This window comes from Ptiloglossa arizonensis, chromosome 14, assembly GCF_051014685.1.
Source record: "Ptiloglossa arizonensis isolate GNS036 chromosome 14, iyPtiAriz1_principal, whole genome shotgun sequence".
NCBI classification, from domain to species: domain Eukaryota; kingdom Metazoa; phylum Arthropoda; class Insecta; order Hymenoptera; family Colletidae; genus Ptiloglossa; species Ptiloglossa arizonensis.
In genome coordinates, this window is record NC_135061.1 from 4390011 (window position 1) to 4414713 (window position 24703).

The following is a 24703-nucleotide window of genomic DNA, read 5'->3' on the forward strand; positions in this document are numbered from 1 at the left end:
ATCGTAAATGAAATGCAATAGTATTTTTACTAGTGTACTAACACTAGTACACTACTTAACTGGTGTTAAGTTAGTTAAATATGATCGACTTTCTTTTTCTATTTTTGTTTAATTTATCGACTTTTTGCGAGGAAATTCCTGTCGATCATGTGTAGCATTTTCTTTCCGAAAGTAAATGACCATCGTTTCGAATTATGTGCTACTCGATGTCGAATCGTACAACAACGAAAAAATCTTGATCAAAGGAAATATTATACAACGAGCCTTTCGAACAAGGACCAGAATGGATTTAAATAACGCCATAATTATTTAACAGTGCTCGCTTCCGTTTCTCATTGTCGTTTCACAACGAGACTGAATCATTTTTACGCATTGAAATTGTACAGATATTCTCGATATTTTGGCCGTCACTGAACAAAATCGTACACTGCTAACCATTCGTTCGAATGCAAATATGAATTTTGTGTTAGTATAGTCAGTTACATCGCTCCCTTTCCCCAATCTCGATTATGCACGGAGCGTGGAACCTTGACGAAGTCGAAATTCAAACTTGAACGCAGTTTCCAAAATTTTTACTTCGTTTTCGTCGCGATAGTAATCGCTGAAAGTGGTTTCAAATCTGATAAATGGTATTATTGTCAGTGCTGCAATAGCGCGAGAAGTGTCGGTTGCTATGCTCGCGTACTAACTCTTATCTGGTACCTCGAACGTTCCACGGATAACTGTACACCTGCAGATTTTTAAATCTTTCGTTTCCCTCGCGCAAAATCCACCGTAAAAGATTCAGATAAAGATAGGATCGAATAAAACTACACGTCGGACTACTCCTTCAAGTGTGAACCGGATGAATTTTGTATTTCCGGATCTTTGAAATCCACGAGAAATAGACTTACATAATTAATAACCAACGTTACGAATACTGTAACGAATCTGAAATACGCGTTAAAAGTGATTACGGTATTGTTCTGTCGTGATTTCGTTACATTAAACACAATTTACCGTACGAACGAAATGTTGTATCTCGTACACCGTAAGTTGCACCAACATTCCGCTTGTGTCATCCGAAAGAGCAACAAACGAAGTACACTTGAGATAACTTTTCGTTGAAATCGTTTCGATCTCATCCACCTGTTCCAAAAGATCGATTTGAAGGAAATCGAACGAAAAGTTTCAGTAATTATTATTTTGCGGACGATAATCAATTTTGTCGAGTTATCGTGACTCGTCTGGTACAGAATCGTCTAAATGAATTTTCTATAGTAGCTATAGTTTCTTCGGTGACAATTCTCTCTTGTCTTCGTAATGATCTTCTCTCACGTGTCGATTCTCGTGCATTGAGATCGATAAAGATGATGCAGTGTTCCGCGGCAATTGATTCGATTTATACGATAAATAGTAAGGACCTTGATCCATCATGAAACATGCGAACAGCGAGGTAAGTAGCGTTTCTCTACCATGAGAGCACAATTTGACATTATTTTTCACGCATACTTGCAGATAACAGCGTCAAACATCTTTACTGAACAATGTTCCGATGAATCGTTAATCAAGCCTGTGCAGGTTAAAACGAACACACCAAAACTGGAGAATTTCTCGTATAAAAAGGTATGACAAGCTGACAGGTCATACGGTAGTCAACGTGTTAATTCGACACCAATTTAAGATACAAATATTCTTCGTTGGTATTGAGAAATATTCTATTTAACGCTTTTAGTCGTAAATCGTACATAAATGTATATAACGATATTTATATACACCGTCGTCGGTGTATTAATTCTCGATACAGAAACTAATGACCGAAAGCGTTAAACGTTAAATGCTCGATAAGACCAACAAAGAATATTTTGTTCTCGGAGATAATGTTCCGTCTTAAGGTGTCAGTTTATACTGTTTAAACGATTTAAAGCTGGAACACAGTCATTGATAACAACAGGGAATATTTTCACAAATAAATTATTAATAGGTATTTTAAATAAACGTTTAATGTTTGCACCAAGTCTTGGAAGACGTGTACTTAAGTGTAATATTTGTATTTTCTTCGTGTGGGACTGATTGCAGGATACGAGACATATTTAAACATTTTATTGTTCGGGGACTCGAACCCGTGAAAAACGCTGCTAGAATATCTCTTTTAAATAATCTATTTAATATTTGAAATTAATATTTACAAACGAATTCGTCGCAAGTTCGAAGAAAACAAAGATACTTTGTGATACTTCGTATTTTATAAATCTGGCTGAAATTAAGAGTTTAAAATTGTTCAACCAATTGTACATTGCATAATCAATTGGTATCTTGTATTGATATTTTTGGAAAGTACCTATTCCGGTTATACGAAATTGAATCGAGTTCGTTCGATTTCATATAACCGAGGACAGTGTTTTTTATCACAACAAACACAAACAGTGTCAGAAATGATTCCACGGTGATCAGAAATTCCAAACAGCTAGCCAATATATTAATCTCCTTAATTCAAATTAATTTCCATTTATACGGGTTATTTTCAAGCTAACGAACGTAAGTATTCTATCTTCGCGTTAAAATATCGCAGGATTAACTGAAAAAAATAGAATTGACATCGATTTTTAATATCTTGACAGGACTCGCGTAGCTACGTGCGACTTATACTTATTTGGAGGTTCAGATGTGTCAAGTGGTTAAAGAACGACAGGATGCAGTTTACTTTTGCACTTTGTATTACATCTTATCGAAGATATTAATACACCCGAACGTGTAAATAATCCGTGTAATACGTCGTGGTTTATGGCTGACCTCGAGCAGTTTCTTGCTTACAGTGGTCTAAATTTTGTAATATTTTCTTTTCTAGATTCTGCAGCTTCTCCCGAAAGATGTTCGATCGATGATAACGATAAAATAATTAACAATTAGAATAAACGATAACTGTACAGCGAATAAGAATTTTGTGCACAGTAGATGATATTTTGTATCGATCGTTCGATGAAACGAAACATTTTGCAGTTTGAAAACAATGTAAATCAAGTAACTCTGCATTTACTTTATATTTGTGATTAAATGTTTGTAAAATGATGATTTTCTAGATCACGGACGAAGAAATTTCTAAACATTGAAAGAAGTGCGAAGAAACCTTGATACTGTACAATACAGACAACGCATAAATTAACTATTGTTTATTACATAATGTAATATATCGACGACACGTAAGACGCGAATGATTTATTCGGGCGCGTGTCACATATATAGGGTGTCTCCAGATTCATGGTACAATCGAGCGAATACTGATTATACGTACGAAAATAATTCAAAACAGCATCTTTTCGTTTAAAGTTTCCTTCAACTGGGGATTCTATTTTGTATAACCTTTATCAACCGATATATTTCAAACGATAATCATTTCCTATAACCGAGTAAACTATTTCGCATTTCATACATATGTACTGTACATAATCTGCAAAATTTGTTCGTATTAATTGAGTTTCCTTCAACTGGGGATTCTCTTTTATATAACCTTTATCAATCGATATATTTCAAACGATAAGGAAATCATTTCCTCTAACCGAGTAAACTATTTCATATTTCATAGATATGTACCGTACATTATCTGGAAAATTTGTTCGTATTAATTTAAAGTTTCCTTCAACTGAGGATTCTCTTTTGTATAACCTTTATCAATCGATATATTTCAAACGATAAGAAAATCATTTCCTATAAGTATTTCATATTTCATATATATGTACCGTACACTATCTGGAAAATTTGTTCGTCTCAAACCATATATTCCAAATAATAGGAAAATTATTTCTTCCAATCGAGAGTATTTCATATTTCACATATATGTACTGTACACTATCTGGGAAATTTGTTCGTATCGATCCATATATTCTAAATAATAGAGAAATTATTTCTTACAACCGAGACAAGTATTTTATTTCTTACAACCGAGATAAGTATTTTATTTCTTCCAATCGAGAGTATTTCATATTTCATATATATGTACTGTACACTATCTGGGAAATTTGTTCGTATCGATCCATATATTCTAAATAATAGAGAAATTATTTCTTACAACCGAGACAAGTATTTTATTTCTTATAACCGAGACAAGTATTTTATTTCTTCCAACCGAGACAAGTATTTCATATTTCATATATAATATATGTACCGTACACTGTCTGGAAAGTTTGTTCGTCTCAAACCATATATTCCAAATAATAGGGAAATTATTTCTTCCAATCGAGAGTATTTCATATTTCACATATATGTATCGTACACTATATGGAAAATTTGTTCGTCTCAATCCATACATTCCAAATAATAGAGAAATTATTTCTTCCAACCGAGACAAATATTTCATATTTCAAATATCTATACCGTACTATCTGGAAATTTTGTTTGTATCGATCCACATATTCCAAATAATAGGGAAATTATTTCTTACAACCGAGAAGAGTATTTTATTTCTTCCAACCGAGACAAGTATTTCATATTTCATATATATGTACCGTACACTATTTGGAAAGTTTGTTCGTCTCGATCCATACATTCCAAATAATAAGGAAATTATTTCTTCCAACCGAGACAAGTATTTCTTGTAACCGGGGTCGATTCACTTGCACTCGAACACGAATAAACTGTAAAGAGAGTCGGTTTTCCGAAATCGTGAAAGCGATGCTCCCCCTTAACGCGTTTCATCGGGCGGCAAACAGAGACCGTTTCGTTTCGGCGGTCCTTTCGCAGGCCCGAGTAATTAGCGATCGTCACGGAGGTCGCGCGGAAGAAATGGATGGCCGACACACCGTGGAAGAAGAAAATGCGAGGGACTTTATCCGCGCCACGGGATAACTTTTCATCCGAGGCCGCTTAACCCCCCGCAACCCCCGTCCGGTGTTCCTTTGTTCCACATAATGTATATATTAGTATGTACGCGTTCCCGTGTGCGTGCACACGTACACGAGCGTATAAATACATCGTCGCGAACGAGGGAGAGAACGTAAGTGATATTAAAGCCGGCCGTGGTCGACGACGCTCAACCTTCGCGAAATTGGGTAATTCTTATTTCTAAGAGAAAACTACGACCACGGATCGCCGCTAGCTACCGAGATTAATCCTTTCAACAGTGGAGAAATATCGTTGGTAATTCGCGAGGTAATCGCGAGGAAATGGCGAACCAGCGCGACGAATACGTCCCTCTGGAACGTCTAATTGCGTGCCATCGGGACGAATGCACTTTTTAACGGATACGAGAGTTTAGAACAGGGTGACGGGACCACGCTGACATCTTTCACGAGGCTGTTTTTATTTGTAGAATTGAAATCCCGGTTTTACGAGTGAGTCGCGAGGTTCACTTCGCGCGGCTTCTCGCGTGAGAATTTTCAGCACGATGAGAACCACTTGCCAAAAATATTGCTCGGACTAAAGTTTTCGGATTATCCGGCGGACGGGGGCACGGAACAAGAGGGAGGAAGAAAGGGAGTAACTTTTTCTCGGATAAATTTGCCTCTACGACTGCAATAATTATTACGCTCCCGTTTCTTGGGTAATCCCGCTTTATCTTGAGATTCGAGTCGGTCGAACGGAAGGGAGAAAAATCCTGCGGATTCACCGCCGTGGGGATCGTGTAAAATATAAAAAAATAAGAAATAATAGATAGAAAAAATTGCAATCTTAACGCGACGACTGGTGAAAATCCACTCACCATTCCGTTGTCCATCGTGGGGCCATACGGCGACTGGAAACCCGACTTTTCTGCAACAGAAATAAGAGCAAACGTTGAAACAAAGTTCACCGCGTTTCATAAATAAAGTCGCAATTTCTACCAACGACCGTACAAATCGTTTTTCTACGTATATACGACACTTTTAAGCAGTCTCTGAAAATCTTTTAGTCAAGCACAATTAATAATAATCCACGTGGAATCGTGTTTGGGTTTATTTTCATGAAGAAAATTCGACGTCCTGGAATTATTATTGAGTTGTTCGGAAAGTCATTTCGTTTTTGTTTTTTTTGGTGAAATTGAAACGCGATTTTTTTAGAGCGCATAAACATTTTACTAAATTGTATATTCTCCATTTTGGAAAACAAAATTACTTTCCGAACAACCGAATAATTCACTTTTATAATTTTTTGCGTCCATGTACGTAAAGAAAGAGTAATAAATTTAAAGAGTAATAATATTTATTGTAGCGCTGTGTTGTAACTGGCAATGGAAAACTAATTCGAAAACGACACATAAACGTGATCTTCGAACGACCTTAACTCTCAAAGCGTAAAGAAAACTTTAGATGGCAATTAGTACTAATTCCCCCTATATACTCTTATAAATATTTATATTTATAATCGGAGCCACGGTCTCCGAAAGACCGAACGAGGAAAAGTCGAATAAAAAATCCTCACCGTGCAACAATAAAATTGACTCGTTCTTGTATCATCTACATTTTCCCAATGCTCGTTATCGCAACCGCAAATAGTGCTAATAACAAGCATTATATTATTTGCTCGATTTCTTTATTCAAGAGTGTCACCGGCAACCTGGTACGGAATCGAGGATACCGGTACGCGTGTACGTGAACGTTTACTTTTCGAGCCTTTTCAAATATTGTAACACGAAATTAACCACTAAAATATGAATTCGTAATTAAATGTTCCAATGATACGACAAAGTAACGTTGTCGCCTTGCACGGGCTCGTATTAATCGATCCTGTTCAAATTCATATCGTTGTATCAATGAGTGTGATTAATGACAAACAAATTGACAAATGTCACGTGTAAATATCGATACGAATTTCTCCAAATTTCTCGAACAATCTTCGAAGAGATGAAATTCTTAATTTTATCTCCGATTGTTCGCCGTTTCGTCGATTCTGAAGAAGGTTAAAAAAATTCAATTATTTTTATCGCGAGAGAATGTTTCGCAGCTCGTTTAACTTGTCGGAGTATTGTAACAGAAAATTAACTACTAAAATATGAATTCGTAATTAAATGTTGCAATGATTCGACAAAGTAACGTTGTCACCTTGCACAACGTTATCCTGTGCAAATTCATGTCGTTGTATCAATGGGTGTGATTAATAACAAACAAATTGACAAATGTCACGTGCAAATATCGAAAAAAATTTCTCCAAATTTCTCGAACAAAACCCATCTTCAAAGAAATGAAATTCTTAACTTTATCTTCGCTTGTTCACGGTTTCTGAAGAGAGTTAAAAAAATTCAATTATTTTTATCACGAGAGAATGTTTCGCAGCTCGTTTAACTTGTCGTAGATTTTTAAGATAATATTATTGTCCATAACGGGGCAGGCAAATGGGGAAGCGGAAGAAGACGATACTACGGCATGCATACACGGGAACGAGTCGATGCAAAATTAATGTTGGGCATAAATTCGCGGCGCGTCTTTATAAATCAAAACCGCGATCGCGCTAAGAATCCACGCGGCACTGTGCGCGTTTTCCCGCGTTGCGGCTGCCACGCACGCGGAATAAACAACGAGATAAACATTACGTGGTTGCCGCAGTCGGGGCTTCATCCGTTATTAATGCCCACCCCGTATACGTACGTGGCATGCAGAGAGAGAGACGAGAACGCGAATCTACGTGCACGCGTCTTGCCAAGAATTTATGAGGATCGCTTGGATTTACTGGTTTCGAAAACCACCGTGGAAGAATTCGGATTAACTTTAATTCGACGATATTTTATTGTCCGGCCCCTTCGATCGACGATGAATTTCTTCCATTTAAAATCGAGTGTCTCGAATCATTCCCAGTAGACACTGTCGACGTTGAAGTATTGCGATCCCACCAAGGTTTGAAAATGTTTGATGTAAAAATAACTTTTGTAACTTCTTCGTTGCGTTTCCTAGACCGTACAGGCTGGTTCAATTGTCAACTTATTTGTCTCTTAAGTATCTCGAATCATTCTCAGCAAACACTGTCGAAGTTGAAGTATCGTGACCCTGGTTTGAAAACGTTGGATGCAAAAGTAACATCTACTTTCGCAACTCTTTCGTTGCATTTCCCAAATCATACAGAGTGACTCAATTGTCATCCGAAACAACCCATTTGTCTCTTAAGTATCTCAAATCATTCCCAGCAAACACTGTCGAAGTTGGAGGATCGTGACCCTGGTTTGAAAACGTTTGATGTCAAAATAACTTTTGTAACTCCTTCGTAGCGTTTCCCAGACCATACAGACTGGTTCAATTGTCAACTTATTTGTCTCTTAAGTATCTCGAATCATTCCCAGTAAACACTGTCGAAGTTGAAGGATAGTGACCCTGGTTTGAAAACGTTGGATGCAAAAATAACGTCTACTTCTGTAACTCCTTCATTGCATTTCCTAGACCATACAGACTAGTTCAATTGTAAATTTATTTGTCCCTTAAGTATCTGGAATCATTCCCAGTAAACACTGTCGAAGTTGAAGGATAGTGACCCTGGTTTGAAAACGTTGGATGCAAAAATAACGTCTACTTCTGTAACTCCTTCATTGCATTTCCTAGACCATACAGGCTGGTTCAATTGTAAATTTATTTGTCCCTTAAGTATCTGGAATCATTCCCAGCAAACACTGTCAAAGTTGAGTGATCGTGACCCTGGTTTGAAAACGTTGGATGCAAAAGTAACGTCCACTTTCGCAACTGCTTCGTCGCGTTTTCCAAGCCGTGGAAGAAGTAATTTTCCCCCTGGGTCATATTCGACCCGTGAGTGTCTGCACACGCGCGTCATTAATTCCGAATCGCGAGGGTTAATTATTTCGAGTACTTCGGTCGACGGCTCGGAGGAGAATAGCTCCAATAAGCGTTCCGCTTATCAAAGTGGCGAGAGCAGAAAATCCATCTGGCTGATAACTGACGGGGAAAAGGCCACTATGAAGGAGTATATCAAACTACGGAGGACGGATATAGCCATGCGTGGACGATAGGGCGAGTGTCCGACTACGACACGATCGGCCGAGATAACTATGAATCCTAACAGTTTCGGCTTGCTCGTGACATGTTTGCCGAAGCGTGCAGCGCCGAGTCTGCAATATCATGCATCAAAGGACAAGCGAAACCATGGTCCATCGTGTCATCCTCAGGGCCGGTGCAAGCCAGCTCGACCGTTATGACGTAGTGTTGAGCACCGGGCCGGCTTCGTGTCACGACTAGTTCGTCTTCCACGTTGGCTCCTGCCGGCGTCACCTCTATCGAACACTGCTCGATGAAGAATCACCATGGACACATGCTCGGACTCTCCGCGAGATTCCGGAACCCGTGAACGCTGACGACTTGCCCGAGCAAGTGTTTCGGGCAACGCCAACGACAACCTTCCCAATGTGTTCGTAATACGTAAAGGTGAGACCAGAATTTACCACCATTCGGACCACTTTTAATACATCTTTTTTTCTTTTCTTCTTTTTTTAAATTTTAGCTTCAAACTCGCATTTCTTAGGTCATTTGCGTTCGATTTTCAGATCCTGTACGTTATCGTACGATTGACTGCTTCTCGCCTAAGGTTTCGCGCAACGCCAACGACAACGTTCTCAATGTGTTCGTAATACGTAAAGGTGAGACCAGAATTTACCACCGTTCTGACCACTTTTAATACATCTTTTCTTCTTTTTCTTTTTTTTTAATTTTAGCTTCAAACTCGCATTTCTTAGGTCATTTGCGTTAGATTTTCAGATCCTGTACGTTATCGTACGGTTGATTGCTTCTAGTCTAAGGTTTCTGTATTGCACGTAATAGATCCGGATTGTTTGCCAATGATCGAGAAAAATTGATTTCGATGAAAGTTTTATTCGGATAAAAGTTCATCCGCACGATTAAAGGAGATGCTGGCTAAGAGTGGCATCACTTGCTCGGTACCGGCACGCGGCGTTGGCGCTTAGGTTTGTTGGCTTCGCTACAACTATGTAACTTCCTGCCACCTTTCGACAACAAAATAAAATAACGAGAAACTGTTTATAAATTCGCGCACGTGTTCCTGTATTAAATTTCTTCCACCGGTGATAAGAAAGCGAGAAAAATATGTTTTCCACGTACATTTCCATTTTTCATGTTAATAAATAGGTACCTCGCGTGTGATAAATCTTAAACACACAGGATAAAAAATGTGCAATATTATGTTAACGGTGCTAACGGTAAAATTTTTATTTCTCCTCGAATTTGAAGCGACACAACGCGATTCAATGTTGCATTATATACAATAATAGAATTGAATGTAAATAGCGAAATGAAATATAAATAAATTCGTCGAACGATTAGTGATAATTGATTACTATTTCGTTAAAGAATTTCAACGCGTTAACGTTTCTCTTTGTAAAATGAGAATATTCCCAATTGCAAAAATAAAACATTTAGAATCAACGAGAAACAAACAGTGCGTTTGTAAAGCGAGGCTATCGAATTTTCCGAAGAAATTGTAACTAATAGTGTAAACATGAATAAAATCGTATTTGCACGTTAATCCGTATATTACACCCTGTATTGCACATTTGTAACAACGTGTTCACTGCACCAATTCCCAAAATTGTAAAACAAATACAAAACCGAAGACAGTGATACGTAACAAATAGCTGCATCGTTTACGTAACGAATAAATATTTATCAGCCCATTTACGTTATTCGAATAAACCTTCGTTCGTCGTTCTTATTCGTTATTCATTATCTAGATAAAAATATATCCAACACTTGGTAAAATATTGAACGTATTGTTCCTCTATATCTGAGAGTTCACTGCGACGATTGCTGGCCAAACTTTTTTAATTTCGAAACATTGTATCTTTAGTCTTTAGACTTTTCGATACTTACATTTCTTTGTAACTATTTGAATTTAAAACTGAAAAATTCACGATTAAAATGCATTTTATTTTTGAAAGAAGAGATAATAAAAACCAAATTAAACGTAATTAAATTATAAAACTGGTCGAGAATTAAAATTGTGTTCCACGTGAGAAAAGTTATTTTGTAGAAAATATATAATTATACATAGCGGGCCCACTGGTTATGTACTCCCGTGTCTATCCCTCCTTGTCCACAAATGCCACCGCGAAGGGTAAAATTGTAAACCAGGGGAACTTCACGGATATAGCCAGCCTTGGACATATTCCAACAAAAATGAAGTCGAATCAAAATTTAACTCACGACTTATTCTTTTTCAGTTATACCGGTCCGTGGACAAATTTCGATGTACTCATCCTTGTGTTCAGTTATCTTTCGTACTACGTAGAAGTAGAAGGAATTGATGTGCAAATTTTCGAGAACATTAGACGAGACTGCCCGGTTACATCGGTCCGGCGTAGCTTACTGATGAGCCGAGGATCATTCTGTGAGCAAAGCTGCTCCAACGTTAAAGAATGCAGTTACATTATTATTCTAATGTAAATGGGTTCTTATCGACTCAGTAATGTTGTCAAGTGTCCGGTACAAGAACCAGGTATCCCAATCTCTTTTATGAAAACTTTGAGCGGGGTAGTACCTACGTTTCGTAGTTTTAGAAAAGCTTCAAGTTTGATCCTACTTCGAAGAGAAGGCTTTTTTTCAACGCCTCAATTTCTTTTATAAAAATTTTGGGCGGAGGTGTACCTACGTTTCAGAAAAGCTTCAAGTTTGATCCTACTCCGAAGAGAAGATTTTCTTTAACACCTCGCAACAGAGAAAATACTGAAGATACCCCCAGTTATATGGTTCCAATGTAAATGGGTTCTTATCGACTCAATAATGTTATCAAGTGTCCGGTACAAGAACCAAAGCTTCAACTTTAATCCTACTCCGAATAGAAGGTCTTTTTCAACACCTCGCAACACCAAGAACACTGAAGATACCCTCAGTTACACAATTCTAACATAAATGGATTCTTATCGACTCAATAATGTTGTCAAGCGTCCAGTACAAGAACCAAAGCTTCAACTGTAATCCTACTCCGAATAGAAGGTCTTTTTCAACACCTCGCAACACCAAGAACACTGAAGATACCCTCAGTTACACAATTCTAATATAAATGGGTTCTTATCGACTCAATAATGTTGTCAAGTGTCCGGTACAAGAACCAAAGCTTCAACTGTAATCCTACTCCGAATAGAAGGTCTTTTTCAACACCTCACAACACCAAGAACACTGAAGATACCCTCAGTTACACAGTTCTACTGTAAATGGGTTCTTATCGACTCAATAATGTTGTCAAGTGTTAACCAAAGCTTCAAGTTTGATCCTACTCCGAATAGAAGAACCTTTTCAACGCCTCGCAACATCGAGACCACTAAAGATACCCCCAGTTACACAATTCTAACATAAATAGATTCTTATCGACTGAATAATGTTGTCAAGCATCCAGTACAAGAACCAAAGCTTCAACTGTAATCCTACTCCGAATAGAAGGTATTTTTCAACACCTCGCAACACCAAGAACACCAAAGACACCCCCAGTTATTGGATTTACTTTCTCTATTGGTGAAAAAATTCCAGCTAAAGGAAAAACGTTAAGTTCGCAATAGGTCAATAAGAAGCTGCTCGTAGGAAGGGGAGGTCCGTGGTGGACGAGTGTTCTTTCGGGCGGAAGCGGTGGAATATGGGTCGAGAAGGAGGGAAATCGACCACCGGTGGCGAATTACGCGTTACAGCCGGCCGCTGGTCGCCGCGATACCATCTACACGGATTTCGGCCGGCATCAATTCGGCATTACAGCTCGCGAAACGCGCGACATAACCTCGAAAACCGCGCGCCGGGCGCGCCGCGAGCGGCGATTTTCAGCGCGCGAGACACGACCGCGATTTGGTGGTCAGCCCCGCTCGGCGTCGTATATCAGCACGGACACCATCGAATTAGAATTTCCGAAAATTATCTTCCCTCTACGCGGTGTTGTTATCTCGTACGAACACAGACTACATCCAATTTATATATTATTTACTTGTTCGTTCATTTGTTTCGAAGCGGCCCCCCACCCCCGAAACAATAGCGAATTTTACGAGCAGACACGTTCGCCACACGCACGGAGATAACTGTATTTTGAATCTGCCGGGCGTTTTCACCGAACAAATGTATCGGCGATTTTATTTTTTATTGTTCGATTGTTTTCGATTATTAGGGTATAGTATCGCGAGACAAACAAATATTGTTGAATATTCGTCTTAGAAATTACGGTGGAACGCGAGATTGTGGTCATTTTAGGGAAGAATGTATTCAATTATATAAAGTGCATCGTTTAAATGGACAAAACAAAATGGTAGAGGGACTAATTGAGGAAAAGAAGGCGTAACGTGTTTTTTATGATTTTCAGGGGAAATTCAAAGGGCGTTATTATTTTTTCTACACGTGGACGTTTTCAAGATCGTTTGGTGGTCTACCTATTTTCTTTTTATATCGCAAAGTGTCGCTCGATTTTGAAAATCATTTCCGCGAGGTTCTTGGTGTGAGGACACTTCACGTGGGTAAAACTTCCGATATTTTAAAATTGACCAAACACTCGCTCGAGTTACTTTAAAATTACGAGAAATTGAACACACACACTTGAATTAGAAAAATTTTTGTAAAGGTTTTGAGCAAAAGTTATGGACATTTTTATGAAAAAAGAAACAAGTTGGTCACTTAAATCCCTCCTTAAGATTATGAGAAATATATTTCATTGACGTCAATACAGACTGCTTGGAATACGTTCATTGAAGCAGGTGCAGTTCATAATTTCTGCAAGTTAACTACAGAAAATAGAATCTACATATAGATCCGTCTCACCCTTTGAATATCTCAATATACACTTTATTTCAGATATTTTTTTCTATTTTTAAGTATTGCGCGCACTTTGTAATTTTTTGCACATTTAAATGTTTCATTAATAGACGAACATTCGCAATCCAATCGCGCTATGGAATCTCTGTAATAACGGTACTCGTCGAAAAAATGTTTCGAGACATAATTGATTGTTTACACGTCGCCACAGACACCGCATCTTGATTTCGCGGGACAACAACGCTCCTAATTAAAATGTACAAATACTGCCGAGTGCACGTAATATGTAAAAATACACAAAATGCCTAAAATAAAGTTACGTTACAATACTCAGAGGGCGAAACAGATCTGTACGTACATTCCACTTACCGTAGTTAACTTGCAGAAATTATGATCCGCACCTGTTTCAATGAGTGAATTATAAGCAGTTAGCGTTGACGCGAGTAGCCACGAGCGGTCGGTTTCGATGTAAATACATAAGCGGCCGGCAGAAGAGACGAAATTCTTGTATTATTTGTTGGCTCTTCCGAGGTTGAACTTTAAGGCGTGATTACGCTCTTTGAATTTGAATTACCGCGGTTAAAATAAAAATACACGCGGTGCGTATCGCGAGAGAGTGGACGCGATAACTTCGAAACTTGATATCTACAAAAGGGAAGACCGTGGCAACATAAACATACGAATCGGTCCGCAATATGCATTAACATGCAGGACCTTGGTATTTTCCGTTCGGTCGAGCAACGTGATCCTCTTCAAAACGAGTACAATTCACGCTACGAGCTTCGAAACGGTCTTCTTGCGCAATTATCCGAGAGGCGCTAAGTGGGCGTAAGAAATGGAGCAAAATAACTGCACGGATTTTCTTAATTCGTTAACGAGCGGTTTGCAACGTTACAAAGAGACGAAACGTGCAAACGATCTTCCTGATCAAGCTTCGATGCGGATCACCGCGAAAAGTAACAACTCTCTTTGCATAGAGACAAAGCTTTACTTAGTAAAGAAAGTTAGTCTTGTACGGGGTGTCCCGATCATCACCGGTCGATTTGAATCTCGCGCTATTTTTAAACCGTCCAACCGATTCAACTGAAACTCGACATACGTTATATAGACAGATGGGAAATTAATCGTGGAGAAGTACACGGTGAATGAACGCGTGCGTATTATTTAGGCGTGTTACGAAGAATCGCGATCTTCGACGTTAACGATTCGGGAACTTTGTAATGGTGAACAATTTTGGGAAAAGATCGGTGGTCTGTAAAAAAAGTCGTGGCGATTGTTTGGAAGATATCTTGTTCCGTTATTAACTCCCAAGTTTGTAGTTTTAAATAAAAAAAAAATATCAAGATTACTTACACCGTTTGAATTTTATTCAAAAAGTAAACCGACCGGTGACGATTGGGACATTCTGTACACAATATCCTAATTATTCTAAGCATACGTAGGACGGAGCCAGTCACCCGTATCGATACAAATATAGACACGAGTGTATACTCGAGAAAATTGGAGACATTGTACGATTCCTATTTGTAAAAATTGCCCTCTCTCGTTGCCCGAATTCTCAATGAATTTCGAAGCGCGAAACTCGCGAAATCAATCGGCGGAAACGGGATTCCACGAATCAATTATAACGTGCCGACACCGTTCCGCGGATTCGCGGCGGCGACGCGGAAAAAAAGGGGAAAAATATCGTCGAATATTACGCGCCGCGAAAATGCCAGACACTTTCAGCGTTGACGATCTCGTAAAAAAAAGCGCGTGGAAACGCGAACCGTTGAAAAACAAGAGCGGCATAAAAAATAAAATGGGTGCAGTGAAACAGAAATGCGCTACCGTATCTGCATTTCGCGGTTCTGGGGAAAAAAGCGCTCGAAAGAGTTTTTACGTTCGCTGTTTACGTCGAGCTAGCGAGCGACTACTAGCTCGAGACCGACTTATCGTTTCGATTAACGTTTCTTCGCTGAGAGATAGCTGATGTTATGGTAAACACAACACGGCTCGACGAGTTTCCAGAAATAAGAACCTTCTCGTTCTCCAACCGTCCTCGCGGTAAAATATAATAATCTCCGATTATACGAAAACAAATGGTACGATTCGGTTACCATTAATCGGGTATCGTCCCTTGCAAGAGACCGACTTATCATTTCGATTAACGTTTCTTCGCTCGAGATGGCTGATGTTACAGTAACACGTTATACGTTATCGTTATATATTATTCGTTATACGTTATACGTTATACATTATATATTATTCGTTATACGTTATATATTATTCGTTATACGTTATATATTATTCGTTATACGTTATATATTATTCGTTATACGTTATATATTATTCGTTATACGGTATTCGTTATACGTTATACGTTATATGTTACACGTTACACGTTATATGTTACACGTTACACGTTATATGTTACACGTTACACGTTATATGTTACACGTTACACGTTATATGTTACACGTTACACGTTATATGTTACACGTTACACGTTATATGTTACACGTTACACGTTATATGTTACACGTTACACGTTATACGTTATCGTTATATGTTATGCGTTAGACGTCATACGTTATACGTTATACGTTACACGTTATACGTTACACGTTACACGTTACACGTAATATAAAGTATAGAAAATACTCGACTCGTTTTACGTATTACATACGCAACAGAAACGACTCGACTCGACCAGTTTCCAAAAATAAGAACCTTCTCAACCGTCCTCGGACACTCGTGGCAAAATATAATAATCTCCAATGATACGAAAACAAAAATGGTCCGATTCGGTCACGATAAACCAGGTATCGTCCTTTGCAAGTGACAGTAAGTGGTCCATGCTCACCACGTACCACGGTTACATACACCCCAGAACGCGGATGCGTCGATCGACGGAACCCATCCTTTCAATACGGGGAGCGTCCAAGTTCGAAAATTCGGCTACAACCGAGAGATTGGGTTAAAATACACGATCACGCGCTCGATCGAACGTCCTTAATGCGGCGGGCCAGGATTGGGTGACCGGGCGTCTGGACTTTGACCCGGGATTCCTCTGCGTCCACCTTGCATCGGTGATTTTTTCCCCTTTTTCGAAAAACGATCGGACGCCCGATCCGCGTGGGTACCACCACGCTTGGCCAGCGTCCGTGAAACTTAGACCGAGGGTACCATTTCGTTCCCACATGCGGGGCCGAGATTTCATGAATTTCGCTCGAATTACCCGCGAGAACGAGTCGGACAGGAGGAGGCGGAGATTAAGCGAAAAAGTAATTCATGCCCGTGTTATCTGGCCGTCGATCGAATTTCTAACGCGACGCATCACCACCTGCCGAGAACGCGATTAAACCGAGCCGAAGGTAAACGAATGCCGAGAAAAATCCGAGAAAGGTGGACGAGGAGGGCCAGAGGAGGGAGGGAGGACGAGCCGCGACAAAGGCCGAGCTTGTAAAACGGCGAAAGAAATAATGGAACACCTGCGCGCCCTGGAAAGGCTTAATTCGATTATCTTCCTCGACGGATAGCCGGCGTTTCGTTTTTTTTTTTTTTTTTTACGCTCGCGGATAAATTTTAACAGTTGCCGTCCCTGCATCGACCGGAGTGAGGCCCCGGGCCCCGACGGTACCCAACAACCACCGGAGGAGCCGAAAGAAACGTCCCGCTCGCGGCTACGAAATGGCAAAAGATTCCACCGCCGAGTAACCGAAATGGATCGAGAAACTCCGAGAATTGAAACGCGGCTCTCCACGGGACAATTTCCTCTTCTTATTTTCTTTATTTATTTTTTTTTTTCCTCGTATTCGCGGCCCACCCGATACGTGGACTGCCACCGTGCCGGGCCCACGCACCCCAACGAGTCATTTCTATGGGAGAATTCGCGTGTGTACCGTGCCGGTGCACTGTGCCACGCGACCCAAAAGGGTGTTCCAGGCTCTCTCGCAGGTAAGAACGTGAACGGAGTGGGGTGGGAGAGACAGAAGGGGGTGGTGGGGGACAGAAAAAGAAGTTCGCGGCCAACGGAGAATAGAGAAAGGAAAGGGGAGGGGAAGGTTTGCCACCCTTGGGGCCCTCGACCCCAACGGTAGAGGGGGTTACGCACACCTCTGCAGAGGGAGGAAGAATAGAGGACCAGGAGAAAGACGAAAAAAATGTGGAAAAGAACTCAGGTAGCCACTGGTGCTCAACCGAACTCACGACCGACTTCATCGTTCCGGATCGTGTTGGACTCGTGGATTGTTTTCAACGTTAGGAAACCTGCCATAACGTTTTACAAGCTTCGAGAACAAGACGATACATTGTTGGAAAAAGCGAAGCGTAGAAAGACGAAAAGTTCAACGAATCCGCTGTGAAATAATCTCGTTGCGTCACCGATTTAGGTTAGACGCTCCGAGCCGGTAGCGACCGAGTATGATTTATTGACGGAATGCAGTTCTATTGACACGAATTCGCTAGATTGTAATCTCTTATTTGCCTTGCAAAATGCACTACTTGAAAACTTCTTATCTTATCACCGATGATAATCCTTTCGGGCACCTTAGTCGATCAACTCGCTCGGTGTAGAACCGACTAATAGGTTATGCGTTGATCTTTACCTGTTAACACTTCTAGCCTCGGATGTCTTTCGAATTATCGGTGATAGAGTGCGTACTCTTTTCGCGGATACTTATCACGCAATCTGTATTGTTGTAATAAACTCCATGTTGAAACAACTCGCCAATGAATCCCTAAAAATTTCAATATCACCGAAACAATTACAAACGAATCCAAAAGACAATTTCAAAGAACTGTTCGAAGCTATGAGGATGGTTAGATACGTGTCTGTGGCAATCTGCCTTATTGTAATTAACTCCACGCCGAAACAACACACTAATGAATCCCTAAAAATGTCAATATCACCGAAACAATTACAAACGAATCCAAAAGACGATTTTAAAGAACTGTTCGAAGCTACAGAAGGTTTAGATCTGTCTCTGTAGCTTTTCTAAGCTGTAGTCTCGGAAGAGTAGCATCAAAGATTCGAATTTTATCATAAGAATTAAGTACACTCTTTTCGCAGATACTTATCACACAATCTGCGTTATTATAATAAACTCTACGCCGAAACAACGCACTAATCAATCCCTCAAACTTTCAATATCACCGAAACAATTATAAACGAATCCAAAAGACGATTTTAAATAACTGTTCGAAGCTACGAGGACGTTTAGATACGTGTCTATGGCAATCTGCCTTATTGTAATTAACTCCACGCCGAAACAACACACTAATGAATCCCTAAAAATTTCAATATCACCGAAACAATTACAAACGAATCCAAAAGACGATTTTAAAGAACTGTTCGAAGCTACAGAAGGTTTAGATACGTCTCTGTGGCTTTTCTATATCGTAGTCTCGGAAGAGTAGCATCAAAGATTCGGACTTTATCATAAGAATGTCTTTCCACCCGTTAGACAGAAGTATCGAGCCGTTTCCAGGGCCAGAGTTTCGAAAGCTTGCTTCGGCAAAGGCACAGTGGAACCAACCGACTGGGAATAATCGGAAGAGCGTGTACACTACGCTTCCAGATATAATGTCCCACCTTGTTCGACACTGGTGGGGTTCGTCGGGCCCGAAACCGCAGGGCATTATACGTGTATCGGCTGCGTGAGACCCACGGAGCTCGACGCGAACCAAGAGATCGAAGTCGCGTGGCGACTTCTTACTTCTTCACTGTTACTTCGCGGGGCAACCGTTCTGGCCAAGAATGAGCACTTTCGAATGATCTTGCAATCGAAATACGGTCAAAATACTCCTGTACATTATAATATGTATTTTAAGCGAACTCGTGAATTTCTAACTCCTAGACTCCGTGTTTTATGTAATTCCTAATATTTTTAAAGAACCACTGTGCAATAAATACGATAATGCAGTCGTTTTACATATCCAACTTTCACAAATAATAATATACAAGGACTATAGAAGAGGTTCGATGATTCTATAGGTAATTGTTAATATTTTATGGGTATTCTATCCAACCCTATTCTACTCTATTGTTCGAAACGAAAAGTAATTTGGTTTTTTTTTTTTTGTTTGGTGAAAATGAAGCACGATTTTTTTAAAGTGTGCGAACATTTTATTAAATTATATATTCTCCATTTTGGAAAACGAAATTTTGTACAAAAAACGATGCTAGAATTCCATCTATGAAATCGAGCTTGGAAATTTCGATAAAGATTAAAGTATCGTAAGAGATGGATCGATCGCTAGGAAAACTGTCGGTTTTATAACTCGCACGATGAGTCATTGACATAGAAACAAATGACTATCGTATTCTTTGCGCATCTCTATTGGTTACACGACCTCTGTACGGCTTTTATTTGTTCACATCGAGAACATTTGAAAGAGTTCGACGAATAGAAGAACTTTCAAACACCTGATGTAACCTATGTATGTAATAGCTACCGTGCAGAGGCCGAGTCATGTAAACAATAACTCAGTCATTTCTGCGCCAACCGTTCGTCTAAAGAGTTATGAAACCGATAAGAACAGTCTCACCAGTAACCATTGATATATTCTAAACGTTTCGTAAACTATATTCGAACGTACTAACTTTCTTCAAAATTTTCTACAAATATTCACACATCCAATTTAAGAACTATATACTTGTTGCTGTTAATTTGTATAAAAAACCGTGTAAAACTTAATGGATTTGAAGTACTTTCATCTATTTTGAATTTCTAAAATTGATCAGTAAAAGTTTCCTAAATCAGTAGGCATTTTTTTAACGCACGAAACGTAACAATGTTCCTCCTCAAGATTTTCGGTTCGATCAATTTAAGTGTAATATTGTATCTACCGAAAAAATAAAATTTTAATTCTAGTTTGTTGATTCAGGATAAGTCGGATGTTCTTCCTTTAGGAAAATCCTTATTGGATTAAAGCGGCGGGAAAATTTCTTCTTTTAGAAAGCCACTGTATAAAAGAAGGTCAGAATACTGGTACTCTACTTCACGATGAAGTTCTCGAAACTGTCGATGGCCGACTCCTCTCCTCATTATACCGTTCGCAATCTTCGTTAATAAAGCCACCGTTTTACTTATATCGTCAGGAATTGTTCGAGCACGTAACGCTCGCTGATGAATTATGCAATGGAATGTAAATGCGTCATGGGCAATATATTTTTTAAACAGGGAAACAAAACTTTTATGTTTCCGTTCGTGGTCCCCGTCAGTAGCAATTGAACCAACTTATTTGTATCAACGTATTCGTCGTTCAGGAATTCAATGACAGCGAGTGTAATATCTTCACGTTTGTCCTTTGAGCGGTAACAAAGCCAACAATTCCCGAGTTTCGTCAGATGTTACACACGCGCTAAGAAGGCATATCTGTATTATTTATATCGCACGACTCGTCCACAGCGATAGAAAACGTTAATGCGGATTTCATGCCCTAAATTTCTTATCGAGTTGCTTTTCGTAGCCACCGGTGATGCTTCCAACTCGAACAGTTTGGACAATTATATCTCCCATTCTATTTATAATTTCTTTTTTTAAATTGCTGAGAAACTCACCGAATATATTCGTTAAAATATTCCTTGTTACAGGACCGATATAAATAATAAATACACTACCTTCAAGTACTCGATGCGTCCATTTCACGAGTAATAGCTTCGACGAATGTTAATGACCCTAAACTGCTACTACAAAGAAACCAAGTCCCTCGACTCTTAACGTGTTAAGAAGCTGTATAAATTTATTCGACCCCAGTCTTTATTTTTTTTTTTTGAACTATCAGCTTATGAAACGGTGTTTGACAAGATTGAAAATTTTCTACAGACAATGTGGAATTTCCTCGCAGCACCCAATGGTGAAAAAAATCGCGATCGGTTGAATTTTGGTCTCTTCGATGCTTTCACTCATCGAGTGGAAAAATTGTTGACGATCGCGAAGCGAATGGTCTCGATAACCCAGTGGTAGTCGAACTTTATCCACGTTCGAGCACCAAGCGTGCTTGCAACCGTCGAAACTGCAACCGTACGAGACGCTTGGTACCTGAACGCCATTGAAATCCTCGGATCTGATAAGTCCGGAACTGTACGCCCTACGAGCGCCGGCACGCTCGCCGGGCAGAGAGGCTGCCGCGTAAAAGAGAGGAGCAAACATTCCGGAACCGTTACTTTCTGGAACGGAAAGGTAGCAGGCGCATAAAAATTCCCCGGGTGAAAAGAACACCGAGGCCTGCTCTCCGTCGGCGTCCCGCAGTGGCCAATTTGAACAATTTTCAGCGGACAAAATTGTACAACGGGCACCGATCGACTTTTTCTTACAATTTCATCGGTACATTCACGTTGCCTTTAGCGATACGCTGGTACAAGGAATAAGACGATAGTGTCTTAATTTGGATAGTGTTTAATCCTTTGGATCGATATTTGTATTCAGTTGCCTCGAGTGACTGTAATTAAATAATGTAGACCTGAGATCGATCGACGTACTGCCTTGTGTCTTTCGTGTATTATACGATACGTATATCTTTTTAGTTATCTTTTAATTATCTTTATGCTTGTACATTTATAAGCGTTTTTTCCACTCGTTGATAAATTACTATTAATATTTGCCAAGAAGACCCTCGGTATTTTTTTCTCATCGTTTCTTTTCTTGTTAAGTGCGCGGTTGATTTTAAGGTTGTTACTTTAACCGAAGTCGGGTATTTAGTATTGTCCGTTGCGGTTGTACGATCTGTGTAATTTTTTAAATAATCCCTCCGGTTGAATTAACGAAATTGGCCACCGTGGGGCGATCATGGACGCCGATTACCTCGAGTAAGGGCCGAGGAACGTCGTTGGTATCGAGCCCGGGCCGCCGAGAGTGAAAAATTCACGAGGAACGCGCCGCGCTCGCGCTGCCCCGAAGAAAGAAGCTACGAGAACCGGCGGAGAAAGGGACCGAGGGAGGGGGGGAACTGAAAAGGGGGGAGATCGTCCGTTGCGGCGGCGTTCGGGAGTAAACGGAACAGCGAAGGTGTATTTTGTGGAGGAGAAGGCTGGCTGCCACGCGACCATGGGGCCCTGTGGTGGGGATGCCGTGGTGCCAAGGGGCCCCGCGGGACCGAGAGGGCTGCGCACTCGGCAAAAGGGACTGTGCTCGAGCGGAGTGAGGCGCGGGGCGAGGGCGGGACGCAACAGCAGCGGCAGCTGTCGCTGTCAGTGCCCCCCTTCGTGTTACCCTAGAAGGGGCCCACCGGAGGACAGTGGCGCAGACCACGGGGGCTCCAGTGGCTCTCAACTCTCTCTCGTCCATCCGATATCGATTTCTTTCGTCCACGCGATTCTCTAACGTAGCACCGGCTAACCTCCCCGCTGTTCAACCCCCGGAAATTTCGAGCCGAGGAACGAGAGCGAACCGGAATGTTCTTGAAATGGATTATCTGTCCTAGGTATCTTTTCTCGGAGCATGTTTTGCTCCCGTCTCCTTTGGAAGGAGTCCAACTCGGTGTTCCGAGCGGAGACTGCCGGTAGACGCGCGAGTGGTTTGCGAAATTTCAGACGTATCGGGCTTGGGTAACTAGCTTTTCGAGCTTTCGGTGTTTCGAACGTGAAACGTTCTCTCTAGTTATTTCGTGGCCGCAAAATTTGACGCATTGCTTTCTCACGTGTCGACGTGATAATAGAGTTACTTGACGATGGCTCGGGTCTTACGTTCGCGTGGGTTACATTGGAACTTGTTAACTTTTTCGAGGAAAAACTTTATTGTTTAGAAATAATTCGAAATAATGAAGTAAAGAAATGTATGAATAATGAATAAAGAAATAATTGAAAATAATGAAATAAAGAAATAATTCAAAATAAAGAAATATATGAATAATGAATAAAGAAATAATTCAAAATAATGAAATAAAGAAATATATGAATAATGAAATAAAGAAATAATTCAAAATAAAGAAATATACGAATAATGAATAAAGAAATAATACAAAATAATGAAATAAAGAAATATACGAATAATGGATAAAGAAATAATTCAAAATAATTTCACTTTATTTGAAATAATGAAAAAATTCGAACCGATGTTCCGAAATTTAATCCACGACGTCCATTAATATCGCGACGTTGTTACCGTGTTACAACGAGCAATTTAAATATCAATATTTATTTGTAATCGTTAAATCTTTTACTGGCAATTCCAAGCAGTATATTACATACGATCGAACTCGATTGTAACGACCACCAGGGGACAGACAAAATTTCCTGATTGTAACCATTATTCACTATATCGGTGACGAGTTAAATATACTTCCTATTTTTTTAAATCCTCGGTAACGTAATAACAAGATACATTCGATGAAGAAGCGAAATGAAAAAAATAAGGTGATAATTTTAAAGTTACTTTCGAGTAACATTAATTGGTAATATACACGACTTCAAGTAGAGTTTTTATTATGAATCCGAAAATTGATTCCTCACAATTCGTACGGTATATCCATGTAATATACCTGTTATATAAATAAACTATTGTACGGGAGTACCAGTTCGTTAAAATCATTGTTTCTTTATTCTTTACTGAAACGTTAATACGAATAAGTAATCAATTTGATAGAATATTTATTGATTCGATCAGAAATTCTCCTTTTTCCTGGTCTAATAAAGTAAGTTAACAATTAAACGTATACGTGGGTTCGTGTACACCAATATCCCTAAAGAGGTTTATTACGTGCAGCACGTTTCTAATAGGCGGACTATTATGGTCAATCATAAACTACGTCCACATGAAGTTATACGATTTATAAATCTTTGTATTGGCATTAGAGTCGGAAAGCTATTCAATTTTAAGATCGAGACTCTATAATCAATTACCGATTGCGAACAATTCAAATTGTTAATTATCGAAATTAATAAAGTCAATATAAATGCTTACGATATAAGAGAAGAAATATCTAATAAATTAATCCGTACAAGGATATCATTTTATTCCAATTGTACAAATTCTTTAATGAAATTTAGCAGTTTTATAGGTTTACATGTACAATGACCGTCATCGAAATTATAATCGTAG

General features: G+C 39.6%; 1 protein-coding gene across 11 annotated transcripts in view; it reads right to left on the reverse strand.

The window, feature by feature from the left end:
• LOC143154311 (protein daughterless-like) overlaps positions 1-24703 on the reverse strand; it is a 279566-nt gene that overhangs the window by 222804 nt on the left and 32059 nt on the right. For all 11 annotated transcript variants that reach the window (XM_076326299.1, XM_076326306.1, XM_076326305.1 and 8 more), the window contains exon 3: positions 5675-5724. In XM_076326299.1, coding sequence (XP_076182414.1) covers positions 5675-5724 — 50 coding nt within the window. The remainder of the gene's footprint in view (positions 1-5674; positions 5725-24703) is intronic.